Raw genomic sequence first — 21,201 nt, forward strand, 5'->3', positions numbered from 1 at the left:
CTTTTGTTGGTCAGTGGTGCAGTCACTTTCTCTTGCCTCAAAATAGCAATACACCAACAATGTGTCTGACTACCCCCTGATTTTTAAGACCTAAACGCCAATGGGCGCACAGTTGGGCACAAGTCTACTTAAACAACATGGGCATGAAAATAAACTGTCGGTATTGAAATCAGCAATGACAGTTGCGCTGTGCTGTGCACCAATTTTTGCTGGGTGTAAGGCTGTATTTGTTTTAATGACTGGATTTCAGGTCACGTGCAGTATTTTGCATGAACTCAAGACCCTCAGCATTTTCTTGCATTACCTGTGACCAACATTAACCCATCCAGACATCCCAGTCTTACATGAGGGGTTCTTCCAAGGAAAGTGGACTTCCTTGGAAGAACCCCTCATGGAAGGGAAGGAAAGGAAAGTGGACTTCCTTATTCACAGGAATACACGTAACATTTGGTTTGTTGACACATACAAACACATACCATACACACATATGGTGAAAAGTACATTTGCAGTATTTCAAGTGGCTGTGGTTATGTTTTTTTGCTTTGGGTTAAAATGATTGGTTGTGATCAGATGGTCAGTGAGACGAGAGGAGGTTTAAAAAGGGAGATTTCTGGACTTCTGTCAGAGGCATCAACATCAGCTGATATTGATTTCCTCCAGACTAACACAGCAACATTTACAGTACAGAGACCGGCTGATCAGAGCAGGTGAGAACCTCATTGCGAACAAAAAAAAAGTTTTATCATCATTTATTATTATTATTATTATTATTATTATTATTATTATTATTATCATTATTATTATTAAATTATTTATTTAACAACAACAACAAAACAACAACAATAATAATAATAATAATAATAATAATTGTTATTATTATTATTATTATATTTATTTAACAATAATAATTGTTATTATTATTATTATTTAGGTTTAACACAGCTTAAAATGAAAAATTGTTTGAAATTTTTTATTTCCAAGTAATTACTTTCATACCAAAATTATAATTTGCATAATAGAGACTTAAGTTTGAAGAAAAAAAAAATAGAGTGATTATGCACAGGGCCCAGAATCTGCTGCTACGCCCCTGGTGGAAACAGTACAGATGAAAATATGTGTGGGAACATTACACTGCAAATAAATGCGAGGCAAATAAAATAGTTTAATAACTTATTAAATAAAATGACTTTAAAAACTACATAGCTTTGTTTTCTTCTTTTTTTTGTTACAAATACAGCCTTTCTTAAATACATGTGAAAATATTAAAATACCATCTTAAAAAAAAAAAAAAAAAAGTTTAGTCAGTGTTGACACTGATTAATGGTTGGTGTAAAGTTTAGATGCTGCATGTATGACTTTGGTGTATTAATGTTATTGAACATCAAATTAACTTGTTCCAAAACGCTCAATGTCTCTTCCACTTTAGACAAGATGAAAGTCGCTCTGCTGTTCGCCCTGGTGTTCACCCTTTCCGTTGTTCATGGATGTATCAGACCCAGACCATGTCAGCAGAGAGTTGACAGCAATGCGTACAACAGATTTGCTGGGAGACACTTGGTTCTGGGCTGCTTCAACAGACGATCACGCTGTGCCTGGGGACGGTGAGTTAAACATTAAGTCAATAAGTTGATTGTAAAATGGACGCTAATTATATCTACATACTAATGTACATTAGTCACACAAGCTTTAACAACATTTTTAAAGTTCTGTGTTTACTGTGTATTTTATCAAAGCCATTTACTTTGCAGTAAAACATTGATCTCATTATACAGGTACCTGAGGAAGTCTGGACTCTGCAGAAGGGGTAGGCAGACCTTCATCGAGAGCAGAGATCATCTGCGACTTAGACAGACCTGTAATGGCTCTGGACGCCGCGTTTTCAATGGTAATGACCTATGTACGAGTTCCTCAAGATTCGTGGTGTATGAGCTCAAAGTCGACTGCAGATGCAGAGTTAGAAGGATCAGGAAAAGATGGAGATTTGTGGTTGTGGCTTGTGATTTGGTTGGACGCCGTTGCCTTCCCACCCATTTTGCGAGGGCCACATGCATCAAGCCAAACTCATGGGCTCAACGCTGCAGATAAAACCAGCATGCTGCTTAGCAAAGTTTTAGATGGGTAAGAGATTAAATCTCACTTGCCATGCTGAGCATTGCCCTGAAATCTAAAACTGTTGTCAAGTTTACCTAATTGAAGCCTTCTTTGCTTACATTAAAAAAATAAATTAACATATGAAAAATGTGCCAAATGTAGGCACATTTTTTGTATCATTTATTCCCAGCTGACATCAGTATGACATCAGAAAGACGTTGGACACTTACGTTGCATAGATGTTAAATTTTGGTTTGAATAACTGGTTGACGATATCTGAAATGTCTCGTGACTTTAGAATTTCACGTTGTGTGGACATTAACATTATGGCCTCATGACTAAATTTCGTTATTCTACGTCAAGATGACGTTAGCATGAGACTTTTAGAAGACGTTGGATTTTGGTTACTTAACAACCTTAAAACCAAACCAACAAAATATTGTCATCTATCCTCAGAATTCTACGTGAAATTGTCCTGACATTAAATTTTCACCTGACGTCACAACCTAAAGTCAACCAAATATCAACGTCTAACAACGTCAGTGTCCACCTGAGGTTGGTGTAAATGCCCTTTGTCAAAGTAAAAGTCCTCTGCCACTTCAGTGTTTTAGTGGCAAATGCACATGGTTTAAATATTAATGGACACATGTCACCTGTCAAAATCTACACCTATGTTAAACTGTTGTGTATCCTTTTCCATGATGAGGTCGATTCATATTGTCCCTCTGTTCTCTACATATATAAATGTATCCATGCACTCTCTCCATAACAGGATCTGTTGTGAAGCTGCATTAAATCCTGTTTGTTTTGCTTTTGTTTATTATCAAATAAATGGCTTACAGCTGCATCATTCAATCATCTTTTAGTTCATTGCTTTGGTTTATGGCATATTTATGTATGGTAGAGAAAATCAGAAGCTCACTGAAAAACACTGTCGAGTATCCAGCAGGTAAAGACTAAAATGCCTGGAGTCTGAAAAGACAAAATAACTTAAAAAGGATGGAATATCAAATACCTGATTTTGTTGAAGAATAACAACTCACACTAAAACTGGCTCTGTTTGGGTTGTTGAATGTTCAGACAATGCAAAAGAGTTACGGCCTAAAACAATGTACATACTTTATACCGGACCACCATCTTTGGATACAACTGATTAGAATATGTGTAGCTTATTTTGGAGGCACCAAGAATAACTGGACAGACTAATGTTGTCTTGCATGTAGTTGAAACACCTGGGTCAGATGTTATCACTTGACTGAAAGGGGGTTATTGGTGGTTATCAGCCTCAAAGGGTCCTGCTACACCGACAAGTAGGTTCAGAAGGCCGTTATCAGCTCATGAAATGTTCGTGTTTATTGATATACAGTGATGGCAGAACTCAGTTGACATGACTTAGGATAAAGAGTGAGAGTCTGCATACATAGGTGGTCAGGGTGGTGGATGGGTCAAACACACACAGGACTTTTAGCCAGGAGACTGGGATTTGTGTCCCGTGTGAAACCAAACTAATTTTAACTACTAGAATTTTAACTACATGACATTTGACGCATCAGTAAGAAACACTTATTTTAAACCGAACAGTGATGTATTTTCTAAACATGACCACAGTATCAGCGCCTAAACCTCATAGAAGTGAAAGAAAAACCGAATCTGCTCAAAATGCCAAACGGGTTGATAACTGCATTCTGAACCTACTAGAAGGGGTTAGCCAGACCCTGCTAACCTGTGTCTATGACACTGATAAACCAGTAATAATGCCTATTTAATTCAGTGATAACATTCCAAATGGTTGCAATGTCTGAGGTCTCCCACAATGACTTAGACCAACAAACAGGAGAGAATAGCATTCGAGCTAAAGAAAAGTTGAATCATCTTCAGGTAACAGCAGCAGCTAGGAGAAGTAAGGCAGAATTTATACCTCTGTGTTGAATCGACGCTGTACCTATGGTGTAGGCTGACATGCACCTCCCCAGTAATGTACCTACAGTACAAGTTGCATCAATGCAGACCTGTTTATTTTTGTAAGCTGAAACCATTTCCCTCAGTGGAAACGAAGCTTTTATTTACTTTAATTTCACAGATGAGAAACAATACATTGAAGACAATAAAGCCTCCACAAAAACAGCATTTTAAGTCTTGTGTGTGATTTATCCTGGCTTCATATGAGCAGAGGAAAACTCTGCTCCTCGCTAGGCTAATTTATACAATGTAAAAAATTAAATAAAAAAAAGAATAAAAATAAAGGGGTGTGTGTGTGTGTGTGTGTGTGTGTGTGCTAGTTACGTTAGCATGTATCTGTTTGGAAAACATGTTTAGTATCAGACAGTTGTTTTGTCAGTGAACCCTGTGAGTTGTAATGGAGCCGAATTTTGTAATGTTACCTTTGTTAAATGTTGCTGTTGTCCCTGGTTTTATATGAGCAGAGGAAAAGTCTGCTAGCTGCTAGGCTAATTTATACAATGTAAAATACCATAGGCTTGTGCTAATAACGTTAGCATGTTGTATTTGTGGGGAAAATGTGTCCAGATAAGACAAGTGTTTGCCTGTGAATGCTGCAAGTTATAATGAAGCTGATTTATGTACTTGCAGGGCTGCCAACACTCATGCATTGTCTGTGAGACACATGCATTTGATTGGCTTCACATGCTCTCACGCCACACCCCCGATTTCTCACGCTGAAGCAATGGCCCAGTTGACACCGGAATTGCACTCAGAAGAAGAAGAAGGAGAAGAAGATTGATTTCCCCCGCTCTTTTCAGGTATGTATGTTAAATGTTTATGCTCTTAAACTTTAAGTAACATTCGTATATTTGTTTTTTGTGTGTTGTGAGATCATTTAAAGGCATTTCGAGAGCTTTGTACATATTTTGAGGTTTCAATGCAGCTGTAAAAGTATACTGTAGGTTGATGCCTAATTAATTTTGTCTGTTTTATCTATACAAAACCATTCCTCTATGCTGCTTTATTATTGTATTGTAGTAATTACTGTATATATAGTAGTATATACAAATTAGGATAATTTGTTATGTATATATAAAGCATCATATACAGTAGGTGCTGTTTTGTTTTAGACAAAATTAATTATCAACCTTTACTCATCTTTCAAAGGAATGTGAGATTTTTTTTTCCACTGTGTTCTTGGTTCATTCTTCATAGGCGACAGGGTTAAGTCTGTTCATGAGGCTTGCCACCATTGCAAAGCTGGTCCTGGTGTTACCCCACTCCAATGCAGATGCAGAGAGAGAGACTAAAACCAGGAACAGCCTGGCTCTGGATGGAACCCTGTCATCAATAATGACAATAAAGATGGCTGGCCTGGAGTCCTGCTTCATGTGGGAGCCCTCCCCAGAAATCATCAAGGCCTCAAAAAAGGCCACAAGCAAGTACAACAAAGCACACAGATCTTAAGGACTTTGACAGTAGCCTCCCTATTTTGGGAGTTGTTTGTATAAATGGTTAAACTTTAATTTAATTTTTTTTTTTTTAATTTAAATTGGTATTAGCTGCATGTAGTTTAGGGATGTTCAAAAATGTCACCTTAACATAGCTTTTGGGGGCTTTCATTTTTATTTAAATGTTTCTTGCATGATGTTGCATATCTGTTTACTATTTGATGACTTTATTGTTATACAGAATCCCAAAGTAAACATGTACAAAATTTGAGCCATGCTGTGTCTTGTGTCTTACTGTTGGGTCAGTTGGTTCAATTGGTACACTCTGAGTTAGGCTAATACATTGAGAACTACTGATGTATAAAAAAATTAAAATTGTCTCTATTAAGCCATGTTTAATGCCGGGTTGCCAACTCTCACACATCTTGCGTGACTGTCACTCTTTCACCATCAATGTCACTCTCTCGTGCCTGTTTAAGAAATCTCATGCCGGATTCGGCTGCGCCGCGGACTTGCTCCGTCCTGTGCTGGACGTAAATGCCCACTGGGAACTTTGACGTTCCACTTTAACGTCATGTTGATGTAGCAATGTGAAATACGATCCGAGTTTTCATGGGTGTTTTACTTTGAAAATTGACCGGATACTCTCGTCTTTTCTGCGCCCAACTTCCTGTTTGACTCATTTGGTCTATGCAAAATGACACGTATTCCACTGTCACGCCGAGTCCTTTTTTTTTTTTTTTTTATGTCCAGCCCATTGTTTGGCTTGACCGGACCGCATACTGTTCTCAGGAAAGTGTAGGTCTCGTGGGGCTACCCTGAACTTCATGCTACTTCATCCTTCACCTAGTCTCCTACACTCGTTGCCTATTGGCTTACAAAGTAAATAGTGTGTAAGTCGCCTGTCGTCGATACGTTGCTGGTCGGAATTGTACCAAGGTAAGCAAATTGCCGACGAATTTACATTCAACGGTGTTGTGAATCCATGTGCCCTGCCTGAATAACAAACACACTTATGATGAAAAACTTTTTGGTAGATGAGTCTGCTGAATTTCTTTAAGAAAAAACGATGCAAGAAGAGGAGAGTAGTTCTAATTGGCGAACACAAGAACATGATGAGGTAGGCTAATGCAATGCACTTGTCTATCTATTATCTATTTCCGTATGAAATTGCATGAAAATAGGATTTTGCCGTGTGAATTTTTAAAATTTTCTTGGGAGAACCCCCCTTGAAATCTTTCTTTTTGTCACACCAGGACATATTACTGGATTTTTTTAAGCAGATGATCAATACTACCATCAAATTGATGAAACTGACCTTGATCTGTGCCATAAAACAGAGCGTCCATGGACGTATGTGGGGCTTAGGCCTATAGATATGAATCTGTAAACGTACACTCATTTCTTCTGTTTGCCCCACGTGCATATTAACTCTTTTGGAAAAAAAAAAGTGCCGCCGTGTCCACGTATGTTCATGACCACGCACGCACAAGCAGATATAACACATATCACAAGGTAAAATCTCACTCCGGCCCTCTGACCAAAGTTGGCAACCCTGGTTTAATGTGTATTTTGAATCAACTAAACTTTACAGCACTTCACAGAAACCCTTGCCGCTGACTAGTGTTTTGGAGGTGTAACTGCAGAGTGACACAGACACACCATCACAAGTATGAATGCTCACAACAGCGTAGGCCACATGCGTAGGGCCCGCCGCACCAGTATAAATCCTACTACTACTAAAGTTTACATGTATGTCTCAAACCACCTCCTATCCATCTGTCTTCAGTGCATCTTTGCAAGTTAGACTTTTTTGAGACTGAATATCTGATCTTAAGATGCCTCTCTACCAAGATAAATGGGGTGAGACCATATTGTCTTGAGCTGGATCAGGAAGACCAAAATTTTAGGCTACTCATGGGGTAAATAGAACAAACCCTCAAATACTCCATATACACAGTCTCCACATTGTCTACGAGACAAACAGTGTCCATGAAGTTAAAGGTGTAAATATGAAGACTGACTGGCTCACTGTTGTGCCACTGAACTCTGGCTGACCTGAAGGGACAGTAAAAGGAACTGCTGAGCTGCTGTTGATGCAACTGAACTTTCTCCTCACTGCCTCACTAGCCAAAGGGTGAAAATACAGTATAATAAGTCATTAAAATTTTCAGAACAGGTTCGACATACTGCATTTTTCGTTTTCATCAGAGCCTTTAGAGAGCTGTTTGACCAAGAATTATTGAAGAAAATGTGGCAATGGGACACAGCCAAGACAAGACAGGAACAGGGCACGCAGAATCAGACTCACAGAATCATGACTCAGATACCTGAGCACAGCCTCACTCCAAATTAGTCCATATCCAATGTCGGGCAGTGACTTGCGCCATCAGAAACCAGCGAAAAAAGGCATCCTTTAACGTTGGCATGATATGCAGCCGGTTGGTGTTATAGTTTAACGACATCAGGGGGAAACACGGCAGGATAAGGACGAAGGTGGTGGTGGATGGGTCCAACAAACCCTGACTGTCACCCGAGAGTGCAGTGTTCGCTACCTGTTCCTTTTTCCTAACCCTAACCACTTCCTTTTGTTGCCTAAACCCAACCTTGTGTGTTTGTTGTTGAAGGGGGGAAAAAAAAGTCAGTTCGCAGTGTTGTACCGACGTAGTGGTGAAAGGAGGTGAATATGTTAAGATGTTTTCGGACTCTGCTTCCCAACCTGGGGATCTAAATTTGCAAGATAAATCTGAGGGATGGCGAGATGATTAAAGTTAGGAGAGAGTCCCTATAGCCCCTAAATATATTGAAATGAAATAATCTGTGAAGGGAATATTATTCTTTGGACAAATTGCTACAGTTTGTAGACATCATGATTAGAAATTGCTTGGTGTTATAAAAATTATGATCACAAGATGTAAACATACCATTGTGTTGTGCAAGTGTTAGAATTTCCTGTTTAATGCTATACCAACTGCAAGATCAGCAGGTGGTTAGGAGCAAAGGGAAGTCTGTCATTATATATGTAAGAGGAAGCGAGAGAAACAGAGGGTCAGAGGCAGGACAAGGACAAGGTCACCCGGAGGACCATGAGACAAGATGTCACACCAACTGACAACCATTGTTATCTATGAAGTATGTACTTGATAGATTAGGGGAACTGAAACCCCCAAACTCCAACGCCCAAATATACTGTGTAAAAGCTTGCAGTAGACGCTCCTCAGGGAGCCTTTTCTCTGTAACCTCATCTTGTATGTTGCACTGTGAAACGCTCCTCTTGTACAAGATAATAAATTCTGTTAAACTTTGATATTTCGGCTCCGGTCTCTATTTGCATTAAAGGTCATTACAAACTAATTCTTATGACACTTGGCTATAAAGGATCACAAGCCAAAAACGCTGGGAACCAATGTCCTTGAATACAACTGACGGTGATATGTGTAGCTTGTTTTAGAGGCAGAAATAGGACTAGTGATTATTATGCACTTACGAGGACCCTGAGCTTGTCCTTATGTCGTATCAGGTCTCATCTGTGCCAACTCACCAGCACTAGACCTAGCACATTTGGCATTCTAAGGCCCCAGCTTGCCGCAAGCAATGCGTTCGCTAACAGTCACTGTTTACTCGCGTTTTCATTTCGGCGAGCATGCTAACAGGTTAAAGCATTCACACCACATCTGTTCTACGTGCTGCTCGAGTCGCCCTGCTTTCTCAAGCAAGCTCGAAAATAGAAGAGACGCCGATTTTTCCGCGAGCGAATGGTCGCTGTATTTAATCGACATCTGCGGTGGTCGAGAGAGGTCACAACACAGGTAAATTTGTGTTTTGATGGAACAGCAGCGGCTGCTGCGCGACGTGTCTGTTCGGTTTTGGTATAAATACACGTGTGCTGCCACTACGCTCATGGACTGCTTCACGACCGCTTTGCAAATGCATCGCTTGCGGTGTAAATGAGGCCTAAGGGTGCTCTCAGACCTAGAGTTGTCTTGCTTCGGTCTGAATCAGGGATTAGTTTTGTTACAAAGTTGCATAATTGCCCAGAGTTGGTTTGTGTTCTCACGGCAGCATTTACAAGCGGACCAGATCAAATGTCTTGTGCGGGAAAGCTGCTCTTGATTGGTCAGAATTTCCATGTGGGAAAAATCCAGGAAGTAAACAAAACGTTGAAGAAGAGTACACTTGCAAGATGAATGTGACACTTTCTAATGTCACAATGGAGGGACAACTACGCAGGTTGATTTTAGCGCTGCTCATCGTGGACTATATTGCTGTCATTGTTCATTTTAGCCAAACCATACAGTTTGAAAACGAGGCGCGGCTCCAACTAGAAAACAATGTTTTGATGCATTGGATGTGCTGAATGTGCATATTAAGGCAGTACAGGAGGAGGTGCACATTAGTAATCCTCCAGGACTGTAACATGCTCCCAAACCCAAACAATGTGTCATGTGACTGCAGTTGGTTCAGATCAAGTTGCAGTTCTGCATTTGTTTGCATGAACTCAAGACCCACACTTCCTTATTCACAGGAATATCATCACATTTGTTGTGTGCTGCCACATACACACGCATCACTTTATCCAGTAATAGCCACAGGCATGTATGGTAAAAGGGAGGCTATGCTTTTTTCATTTATTTTTTTGCTGATTGGTTGTGATCAAATGTTCACAAGACCAGAGGAGGTTTAAAAGGGGAGATTTCTAGACGTCTGTCAGAAGCGTCAACATCAGCTAATACTGCTTTCCTCCAGACGAACACAGCAACATTTACAGTACAGAGGCCGGCTGATCAGAGCAGGTGAGAAAACTCATTGCTAACAAAAAGTGGTGGTGATGGCGGTAGCAACTCCTGTTTACTGTTAAGCATGAGGCACTCAGTCTCTGTTGTGTATCACTCATACCTGTCCCCCCAAAATAAGGGCAGGCAGGAACCAATTAGCTCATAACCAAAGGAACACAATGCTGAATCTATTACTTCCTAAATATAAATAATGTACCCATTAATAAATAACACAGTAACTTGACTACTTAAAAATAACCTCAAAACATAATGTGTGCAGTAATTATGGTCACAGTTTTATGTTGTTCCAAAACTCTGTTACTTCCACTTTAGACAAGATGAACATCGTTCTGCTGATCGCCGTTGTGCTCACTCTTTCCGTTGTTGATGGGAACAATCAGCCTTGTCTGTGGAACCCTGACAACAATGCGTACAACAAATTTGTTCAGAGACACATCATCCAAGAACCCTTTGACAGATCATCATGGCTTGACTGGCAAAAGTGAGTAAAACATTGAGTCAATAAGCTGACTGTAAAATGGCCACTAATTATATCTACATACTAATGTACATTACAGTCACACATACTTTAACAGGAATTTTAAAATTCTGTGTCTACTGTGTATTCTATCACAGCCATTTACTTTGCAGTAAAAACACTGATCTCATTATACAGCTACATATGGAAGTACGGACTCAGCCACAGACCCAGGCAGTCCTTCATCGAGGGCTGGGATGTGGGAAGTGTCGCGTACATCTGCAATGGCGGTGGCTACCCCATTTTGCCTCCTCAACCAGGTAACTTATGCATGAGCTCCTTTCGCTTGCTGGTGTATGATCTCACAGTCGACAACAACGGCAGAGTTACAAGTCTCATGCAAAACGTACAACATGTGATCGTGGCTTGTGATGTGGTTGTCAATCAGTGCCTTCCTGTCCATTTTGAGAGGTACTTCAACCAAATGCCAGACTGGACAGCTGGACCCTGCATGCCTGCATGAGAAACCGCTTAGAACAGGCAAAATCTAGCTAAAGCTTTTTTTACTTTTAACTGATTTGTTTCTTAAAACTTATCGTCACCTTACCTCAAAGTTTAGAGTTCAGTTGTGTATATAAAACTGTTTGGTGTCCTTTTTCCTGATGAGTTCAATTCATACTATTGTCTACTATGTTGGGTTTTGGTCTCCACACCTCATGACTAACGTTCGCTATTTTATGTCAAGATGACGTTGGCATGAGACTTTTGGAAGATTTGCGTTACTTAACGACACACCTTGAAACCAACCAAATATCAACGCCACCTGTCCTCAGTATTCTACATGAAATTGTCCTGACATTGAATTTTGGTCACCTGACATCACAACCTAAATTCATTCAAATATCAACATCTAACAACATCAGTGTCCAGAGGGGTGTTCCAGGTAGGAGGTTCAACAAACTCTGAGTGTAACCCTGAACTCTGAGTTGATTTACCCTGAGATGGGAAACTCTGAGTTACGGGTTCCAGAACAGCTGATTTGAGTTAGTTCAGTCAACTCTGAGTATGTTCACTCTGAGCTAAGCCGACAATAAAAAGCCATCAGTAGCAGACGGTGCACGTTTATCTTTAAAAGAAGAGCCTGAGTCAGAGCGAGGAAAGTGTAAATAAGTTAACCATAAAGTTAATAAAAAAGTTTATTCATCATTTATCAGACTTACATTTCCTTAATGAAGCTAAAGTGGTGGAATCTGACTGTGTATCAGGCTGTAGATACATTACATTATATTAATAATATATAATAATATATTTGTTCAGATATAATCTGATGGGGAAAAACACAGGAGGCAGAAGATTTAAAACATATAGGCTAGGCTATAGATCAAAGACATAAAGACATGACTGTAAACTCACAGTCTGACCCAGTAATAATATGTTTGGTGATTTGCACTTGAAAAGACGTTGAGGTTAAAATACAGTAGATTTGAAAATGTTGCATATCTATTTGTTTCTTGACTCAACAGCATTCAGTGACTTTATTTCAGCTACAAATGTAGTAAACTTAAAGACACTGAAATGCTGCACCATTGCTCACTCAGAAATATTAACACATAATCCCCAATATTAGGCTATAGGAATTATGTTCCATCAGTCCAACCAATGACGTCAGTGATAGAGATCATTAGTCATTGATACTACGTGTCTAAAGCTTCATACTGATTTTTAAAATTTAAATAATTAGACCTACACATTATGAGCAATAAACATTTGGGAGCTGCTCTAACAGACTGACAGTCTGATCCTTGTGCAGTGTTATAAAAAATAATAAATATAAAAAGGACAGAGGTTTGATTCTGAGCTGAGGGTGAATTCTCGCTGTGTAATATTTGAATGGAAAGACAAAAACTGATGTCCAAAGAAGTGATTGATGTGCATAAATTCAGTAGCCTAACGTAAGACAGTCCTGAGAAACAAACTAATATCCAGCAGGATTTAGACTGTGACAGACGGTAAATCTCTGCTAATTAATGCGCTTCGATACAAGCTTTGACACGGACTGAATGAATGAGGAAATGAAACAGCGTGTAAGAGGGAGGAGACAGAGGAAAACTCAGGGTTTATTGAAGAAAACCTGTCAGCGAGCAGGTTATGTTCACAGAGTCTGTTACCATGGTGACTGACTCAGAGTTTCAGTTACCTCTCTTTCTGGAACGGATAACTCAGAGTTTCCCTCATCTCAGGATTAACTTACTCTGAGTTTTCACATAACCCGCTTTCTGGAATACCCCTCAGCTGAGGTTGGTGTAAATGCCCTTCATTTTGTCAAAATAAAAGTCCTCCGCTACTTTAATGTTTTTATTGGCAAATGCACATGGTTTAAATATTAATGGACACATGTCACCTGTCAATATCTACACCTGTGTTAAACTGTTTGGTATCCTTTTTCATGATGAGGTCAATTCTATCACTCTGTATAATCCTCTTATTGTGAAACTAATGTTCTCTACATATGTATGTGTGTGTATCTATTCATCTATTCTCCATGACAGGATCTGTTGTGAAGCTGTATTAGAATCCTGTTTGTTTTGCTTTTGTTTATAATCAAATAAATGGCTTACAGCTGCATCAATCAATCATCTGTCAGCTCATTGTTTTTGGTTTTATGGCATATTTATGTTTGACAGATATTCGACAAAACTGGCCCAGCTTGGGTTCCTTAATGTTCTGACAAAGCAAAAGAGAGAAGATGCCAGACCACAGCTTGATACTGACCAGTTTGGGGTGGTATTTGGACGCAAGCAGCAACCTCTGAGGCTGAGAATGCAGAAGTGACATAAACTGCAGTTCCTCTAATGGCCACTTGAGGCTGGCTCCAAAACAGAGTTAATCCCCACAGACCCACATGTTAAAATGCCCAACTTCACATGTTTACAGCCCGGTATAAAAAATAGTTTTGGTCACCAGAGCTAATTTCAACACTTATGACAACTTCAGAGGGGGCTAGTGAACTAACAACCTCTAACGAAGTGACATATTTTAGAGATGTTTCACATTGTATTCAATGCATAATAGTTCTGAACCGCTGATAAACTGTATTACACTACTGCAATATGAATGCAATAAGTTTGTGTTTCAGCAGATTAATCCTGTGAATATTGCATCAGAGATGAATTTTTGCAATATTTTTCATTATATATTTTAATTTTCAACAATCATTCATTTTTGTTGACAAGGTTTGTGGGTTTTTTCTCCCTGACTTTTGGCCATTTCCAACTACTTTTCTGAAGCAGGATGAGGCAGTTTAGCAGACATTAAAGGTGCTGTGGATATAGGCTGTATTCAGCTTTTTACTGTGTTTATTAAGTTTAATAATCTAAACTTAAAAAAAAAAAAAAATTTCATTTTCTGAATAAAAATGAGTGAAATCCTGAGATTTACGCCAACTGTGTGACCCCCAGTGAAGCTTCGGTGACCCCAGTGTACGAAGGCTTAAGGTTACACATATTCAAGGGCGTGGATGTCAGATCCACCCGTCACTCCTCCACAGCTCCACTCTTGCGTCCAAATATAGTCACCTGTGGCTCTTAAAAAAACCAAGATGGTGACGGCCACAATGCCAAACTCTGGGCTTCGGAACCGCAGTCCACAAACCAGTGGGTAACATCATGGTAGCTACATACATTTGACGCCCTGAGAATGAGACTCAACAATCTACTATCTTTCTCCTGAATTACAAGCTGAACCTTTAATGAACTAGTTTGAATTTTGGGAAGTACGTTTTGATGGTAGGTGGGTTTTGTTCAGACACCGCCAGGTTAGCTGTTTCTTCCTGTCTTTATGCTAAGCTAAGCTAACTGTCTGCTGGATGTGGCCTCATATTTACCATACAAATATGAGAGTGGTTTCAATTTTCTCATCCAACACTCAGTAAGAAAGGGAATACACTTTCCAAATTTCCCAAAATGTTGAACTATCTATTAAATATGTGATGTATGAAAAATACATAAACTTTAACCTTCTTAGACCCAAGCATGCATGCCCTCTGTGTCATCTTTGTGATGGCTTTTACGGAAGCATCAAAATATGTTGAGTGAGGATGAGGACGCCAAAGTAAAGTAGTTTTCATTACACAACCTACATTTTCCTGAGTTTATTTTAACAATGCACTGTGCATGTATCGAACAGAAAGTGACCTGCTGACCCTGAGAGTCCAAAACTGACGCTACAGGGGTACCCTAAGCATCAGATTTTGAACAGTGGGGTCACTGACTAAGGTGCCATATTTGACAAGTTGGGAGTGAGAACCTGCTGCCACAGTCCTGTGATTTTTTTTATACCTTTGTTTTCTGATTCATTGTTTGATTGGAAGTAATGAGTTGAGAAATGGATCTGCTTTTGAAAATTAGCTTTGAGCAGGCATGGTTGTCCAGCACTGCAGCAGCTTGTGATGGACAGGCTGGAGGAGAAATCAAACCTTTCTCAAGTGTCACAGTTAAGGAAGGCTTTTATTGTCATCTAAGGGTGAAAAACACAAAACAGTAATGTCACAAAATCATTCAGCAAGTGCAATAACAGAACAAATCATGGTAAAAGGTGTTGTAGAAGCACACAGTGTTAACAGAAGGTAATTTAAATATCATGCAAAATTCATTTCCATACACTGTATAAAACATAGGTAATGTGTGAAAATGTACAAAGACAAATGTGCATGTATATTGTATGTTAATGATTCTCCCTTTAATTCATTGATTGACATGCAGTATAGCTGAGCGTGTGACTCAGTGTAATTTAAACTTTTTCCTAAACATTTAAACCGGATTATGTCTCCTTTCATTCACATCAGACTGATGTTACTGTGCGTACAGCTCATGAGTGGCTTCATTTGATAGAGGGAATGCCACAAATAAAAGTGTTCAATCACTGATCCCCACCCTCACTGTTAATGAAATTAGTTTATTTATTAATGTAATTTCCTCATTGCTCGTCCACTGATCTTAAAAACAACATGATAAAGCCTCCTGGTGGCATTCGATACCATGAAAGAAAAAATTGCAGTTATGGAAACCAGCCTGGAGGACAGCGAAAACAGACTAAAGCCTACTTTACACTACGTGGTTCAAGTAACCCAATAGGGAATGGGCGCAGTGACGTCACCATGGACGTCGCCGCCATGTTGATGGCTACGGGCAGCAGTAAACAAACGCAGTAGTTGAGTTGCATGGAGTGGAGAAAGCGAGGGAAAAGATGTTAAGATGCCAGGGACCGGTATATGGAGAAAATGAACGCTATAAATGGTTTGGACCTAGCCTTGGACCAAGTCTTGAAAACGAACCCCATTTTTCATTTGGGGGTTCCCGGTCTAGACCGATTCACATCTCCATAAACGTTCAAATCAAACATGTAATGCGTTCACCTCATAGGCACAGATGTTAGGAAGGTGTACGGGGGGTTGCCATGTGTTTGTATATCCGTTATTGTTCAATAAACATGATGTCTGAAATTTTCTCCATCCTGAAATGAATGAGTGCACCAGCTCTCTCCTGCGCCACAGCGCCACTATAGCAGCTGGGAGGTGTATTGCACATTGGTAGTAAGAGGCTCTAACCTTGGACCAAGACATTCATTGCCTCTTACTACCAATGTGCAATACACCTCCCAGCTGCTATAGTGGCGCTGTGGCGCAGTAGAAAGTAACAAACATCGCTGATGCCTACAATCCATACACAGGTAATACTCTGCATCAAGTACCACCTGCTGTGCAGAAATGTCATCTAGATGTTTAAGAACTCACTGAAATGATACATTTAAGAGGTGGGAATGCAGATTCATCTTTGGGTTATATGGTTGGAAGTTACAAAATAAAGTAAAGTGCTGACGACTACTGATGATTCATGACGTGACTTCTCATTTGTAAAATTTTGAAAAGTGTGACCACCACCCTGTTGTCTCCACAGGTATCTTTGTTGCCCCTGTTGCAGGTGTTTATTACTTCACCATCTTTTCATGCTGAAGGACATGAACGGGCAGGGTTGCTAAGAACAATCAACTCATGATTGCGACCAGTGATCACCCAACAGAAGGTGAAGAAGCTGATAATGGAGGAAACGCTGCGTTCCTGCAGTTGCAGCCAGGAGACCAGGTGTATATGGTCTTGGCTGCAAACTCACGTTTGGGGAACCAGCCACACAACCTTCAGTGGATTCTTGGTCACGCAAATGTGAAAACTGATGTATATCTCTGTATCAGTGTGTATCTCTGTATCTATGAATATCTCAGTTTGGTTGAAAAACATGGAAGAAAAGACGATACTACTGCCCCCAAATTATTGTTTGGTTGGAGGTGTTTACAGACTGCTGGTGTTTAGTCTGTTTATGTCTCTGCTGGTGTGGACTGTGTCAGTTTGATCACCATGTTTTTTGTTTTTTTTTTTGTTTTTATGATATAGCTGATTGCTACCATGGGTGAAGTTTGTTGTTTTCTGCCAGACACTGAAAAGGTATCTACATAATTTAAACCGAGCTGTACATTTAAACCGGATTATGTCTCCTTTCATTCACATCAGACTGTTACTGTGCGTACAGCTCATGAGTGGCTTCATTTGATAGAGGGAATGCCACAAATAAAAGTGTTTAATCTTTGATCCCCACCCTCACTGTTCATGAAATTAGTTTATTAATTAATGTTATTTCCTCATTGCTCGTCCACTGATCTTAAAAACAACATGATAAAGCCATGTATCAAATGGGAGGTTAAAAATTAACAGGTCATCTTTGAAGACCATAAAAGCAGCCAGAGGGATCACATCAGTCAGAGTTTAGCTGACTCAACGATCTTGAATCAACTTGGAAGATGAATTTCGCCATTTCATTGTTTGTTTTGCTGTCCAGCAGCTTGATTTTGGCCCAGGATGATGGTAACGCCATCACAGAAAAACCTGATGAAACACGAACATGTCAACCTGACATGTGTGATCTCCTGACGGCATTCACTGCCATGAAAGAAAAGATTGCAGTTATGAAAATCAGGCTGGAGGACAGCGAAAACCAGATTCGGGACCTGAGGATCAAAGGTAAAGTGCAATTGAAAGATTATATTAAATAATTAAGAAAGCATTTTGTGCTTAATGATGGAATACACACGATTACATGAGCTGAAACAAAACAAGTCCTACCAACTAAACAGGAAAAAGATGGAAGTAGCAGGAGAGAACGTGTCTCCTCACAGACAAGTTTCATTCACATGGTCGCTAAAAGTCTCTTCATGAGAAACATCAGCATGTTTTGTTTTACACAGAAAGAACCAAGGTGATATTCAGTGCAGCAACAGGAGGAGGATATAATGACATTGGACCCTTCAACAAAAACACAACTTTAATCTACAGAACAGTGATAACAAACATCGGTGATGCCTACAGTCCACACACAGGTAATACTCACAGTCACCAGGTTTATTTGACACCCTGCCTTCCTGTCTGCTAACTTAGACATTGGACAAAACACCCTGCAAATCACTTTGAAAAACAGACTCAGTTTTATTTTATTTGGATGAAAAGCAGTAGAATGATGATTTGTGATGTGACGTTGTTGTCCACAGGTGTTTTCGTTGCACCTGTGGCAGGTGTTTATTACTTTACCATCTTCTACCACGCTCAAGGATTCCTCCACTCGAGGCTGTGGCTCTTTAAGAACAAGCAACACATGCTCACGACAAACGACCACCAGACAAACGCTGACGGAGCTGATAATGGAGGAAACGCAGTGTTCATGCAGCTGCAGCTAGGAGACCAGGTGTATGTGCTCATGGATAAAGGCTCACATGTTTGGGGAACTGACTACCACACAACCTTTAGTGGCTTTCTGGTTGCTCAAATGTGAGACCTGGTACACTCTGTTTATTCATATGTGCTTGAAGATGAATTTAAAAATCTGAGATCACAACATAAAAACAGATAAGCATTATATTTTAAAATCTCATGAAACACAAGGCTGTGAATCATAAAATTAAGAGTCTGAAAATTCAACACATTCTCACTCCGACCTCGTCACATATCAGCATGTGGTCATGGGCTTTCCACATCCAGATACAACATGAAAGGTACCCTGGGTGTGTTGGTTGTCCTTCAACAACAAACACACATGGTTATGTTTAGCTAACATGCACGTGGTTCGGTGTATGATAAAAGAACAGGGTTTGGCTTTACAGTCTTACAGGAAGCCAACCCTGGCCTCCATTGTCGTCCTGCCAGGTCTCCCCCTGGCACCGCTGGGCCCTGTCAAATTATAACGGCAATCAGCTGTGTATCATGCTGATGTGAAAGGACAGCTTTTTTCGTAAGTATCTGACACTGGAAGTCACTGGCCAAGCACCAGATTTCAACGACTTTGGAGTGAGAGCGGGTTGGGTAATTACATTAGTCTTCTTTAATCGTTGCTTCTTTTGGTTCTTTACGCTGCAAAATTGGCAGTTTGGTCGGAAAGTAAACAAAAAGCAGATACAGCTGCCCCCAGCACAATGTTAGTCGTGGGTTTTTACAGATTGCTCATCATGTTCTCATCCCATGTCATCACAAATTGCTGCATATTGTCAGTGGAATTTCAGATCTACGTATGACATGCTAGGTATCCTCCTGCGTCTGCTGTTGACATTACAGGACACTGCAACAAATGCCAGGACGTCAACAAGGTTCCTGGGTAAAAGTCTAGGGTTTGTTGGACCCATCCACCAAACCCTCCACCTGCCCTTTACGGACTTTCCAGCTAGTTATATTAGGTCGTTACTGGCAGCATTTCCAACCAGCGTGTCATACTGCCATGACAGGTACTGTCCAGCCAACTGACAGCGTATCGTACCACCTGGAAAGGTGGCTTTTGGCATTGGTGCTTGACGCTGAAATCACTGACAAAGTATTTGACAGCTTCGGAATTAGAACAGTCAAGTCAAGATTTATTTCTAGAACACATTGAAAATGACGGCAGTCGGCCAAAGTGCTGCACATAGGTGGGTACAGAGTTAAAACAACAATAATAAAAATAGAATAGATGTAGAAAACAACGATAAGAAAACAGAGCAAACAGTGAAAACATTAAAAAAGCAAGAAAACCTGAGATCATCGTGCTCAGGCTGAATGATACAGCAGGTGGAAGAGAGAGGTTTTATGGGAGGATTTAAAAGTCTCTAGGGACTGGGAAGATCAAATGGGAAGGGGGAGGCTGTTCCAGAGCCTGGGGGCAGCCGCTGCGAAGGCTCCGTCACCTCGAGACTTTAGTCTGGTTTTTGGCACCACCAACAGTAGTTGGTCCGAAGACCTTAAGGTTCTGGTTGGGGTGTGGTGGATTAAAAGTAAGTTTAAAATCAATACGAAAATAGACCAGGAGCCAGTGGAGGGAGGCTAAAACTGGCGTGATGTGGTCGTGCTTTTTCTTGCCTGTGAGGAGGCGAGCAGCAGCGTTCTGGATGAGCTGTAGACGGTTGAGGGAGGACTGATCCAGGCCAACATAAAGGGAGTTACAATAGTCTAATCTGGTGGTTATGAAGGCATGGATCACCCTTTCAAAGTCTGCAGCTGAGAAATAGGGCTTGGTTTTGGCTAAAAGACATAGCTGGAAAAAGCTAGTTTTGACAACAGCACTGATCTGTTTGTCAAATTTGAATTGGCTGTCAAAAGCCACCCTGAGATTCTTTAGAGGAACAAATGTTGGGGTTCAGGGGGACCAGGAAATCTACGGAGCTGCGTCGGGACATGTGGCCTCCAAACAGGATAACCTCTGTCTTGGACTCATTGAGACTGAAGAAATTAGAGCTCAACCAATATTTGACATCACTCAAACAATCCAGTAGAGGTTGCATTGCGTCCTTGCTTAAAGACCTTAGTGGCAGGTAAATCTGGATGTCATCAGCAAAACAATGGAATGAAATCTTGTGCTGAATTGCTTGTGTTTACACTGCTTATATCTCCTTTTTTTGTTTTGGACTGTGGCAGTTTTATCACTTTCTTTTTATCCCATGGAGTTAATAAAGTTAAATTACGATCAAAGGACAATGGTCCTTGAAAATAAGTCTGCGACTTTATCATTCTATCATTGACACAGTCTGATATGTTGTAATATATGAATAAATCACAAAGAAAGGGTTGATAAAGACAGGAGCACTTTATTTTTTATGATTTAATGGCTGAGTAATAAAGATGAGCTCTTTACTTTTAACAGTGATACCTGAACTTCTCTAAAGAAAAAGGTGAAATCAGCAATACCAGCAATAAATGAATAAATTACCAGTGTCAGCTACTACGTTACTGATAAACACAGTTCCTGGGTTAGATTGATTAACAGGGTCAGAAACAAGCTGTAAAATGAGGCAAGGGTTCACTGATTTTTACTCCCGTTTCCTTGTTAGAAAATGTTGAGACAAGTCCATTGACACTGTTATCCAGAACTGTGCCCTCAACGTTATCCTTTCTGTCACTGCC

General features: G+C 40.1%; 1 protein-coding gene and 2 long non-coding RNA genes across 3 annotated transcripts; all 3 read left to right on the plus strand.

Moving 5' to 3' along the window:
* The first annotated feature begins 567 nt into the window (after window positions 1–567).
* Window positions 568–2,946, plus strand: LOC125884248 (uncharacterized). The gene is made up of 3 exons (XR_007448675.1): window positions 568–707; window positions 1,427–1,601; window positions 1,773–2,946. It is a non-coding gene; the product is annotated as an uncharacterized LOC125884248 (long non-coding RNA).
* A 7,057-nt stretch (window positions 2,947–10,003) lies between these two features.
* Window positions 10,004–13,369, plus strand: LOC125884196 (uncharacterized). The gene is made up of 3 exons (XR_007448669.1): window positions 10,004–10,276; window positions 10,592–10,760; window positions 10,935–13,369. It is a non-coding gene; the product is annotated as an uncharacterized LOC125884196 (long non-coding RNA).
* A 4,195-nt stretch (window positions 13,370–17,564) lies between these two features.
* Window positions 17,565–18,610, plus strand: LOC125883862 (complement C1q-like protein 3). The gene is made up of 3 exons (XM_049568471.1): window positions 17,565–17,805; window positions 18,030–18,161; window positions 18,330–18,610. The coding sequence occupies exons 1-3, from the start codon at window positions 17,586–17,588 to the stop codon at window positions 18,608–18,610; spliced, it is 633 nt and encodes a 210-aa protein (XP_049424428.1). The 5' UTR covers window positions 17,565–17,585.
* The last annotated feature ends 2,591 nt before the right edge of the window (window positions 18,611–21,201 follow it).

The sequence above is a fragment of the Epinephelus fuscoguttatus genome, linkage group LG23 (genome assembly GCF_011397635.1).
Source record: "Epinephelus fuscoguttatus linkage group LG23, E.fuscoguttatus.final_Chr_v1".
Taxonomy (NCBI): domain Eukaryota; kingdom Metazoa; phylum Chordata; class Actinopteri; order Perciformes; family Serranidae; genus Epinephelus; species Epinephelus fuscoguttatus.

Coding starts and splice junctions, on each gene's coding strand:
- LOC125883862 (XM_049568471.1), top strand. CDS start 17,586: ATGAATTTCGCCATTTCATTGTTTGTTTTGCTGTCCAGCAGCTTGATT. Junction 17,806..18,029: donor TCGGGACCTGAGGATCAAAG/GTAAAGTGCAAT, acceptor TGTTTTACACAG/AAAGAACCAAGGTGATATTC. Junction 18,162..18,329: donor TGCCTACAGTCCACACACAG/GTAATACTCACA, acceptor TGTTGTCCACAG/GTGTTTTCGTTGCACCTGTG.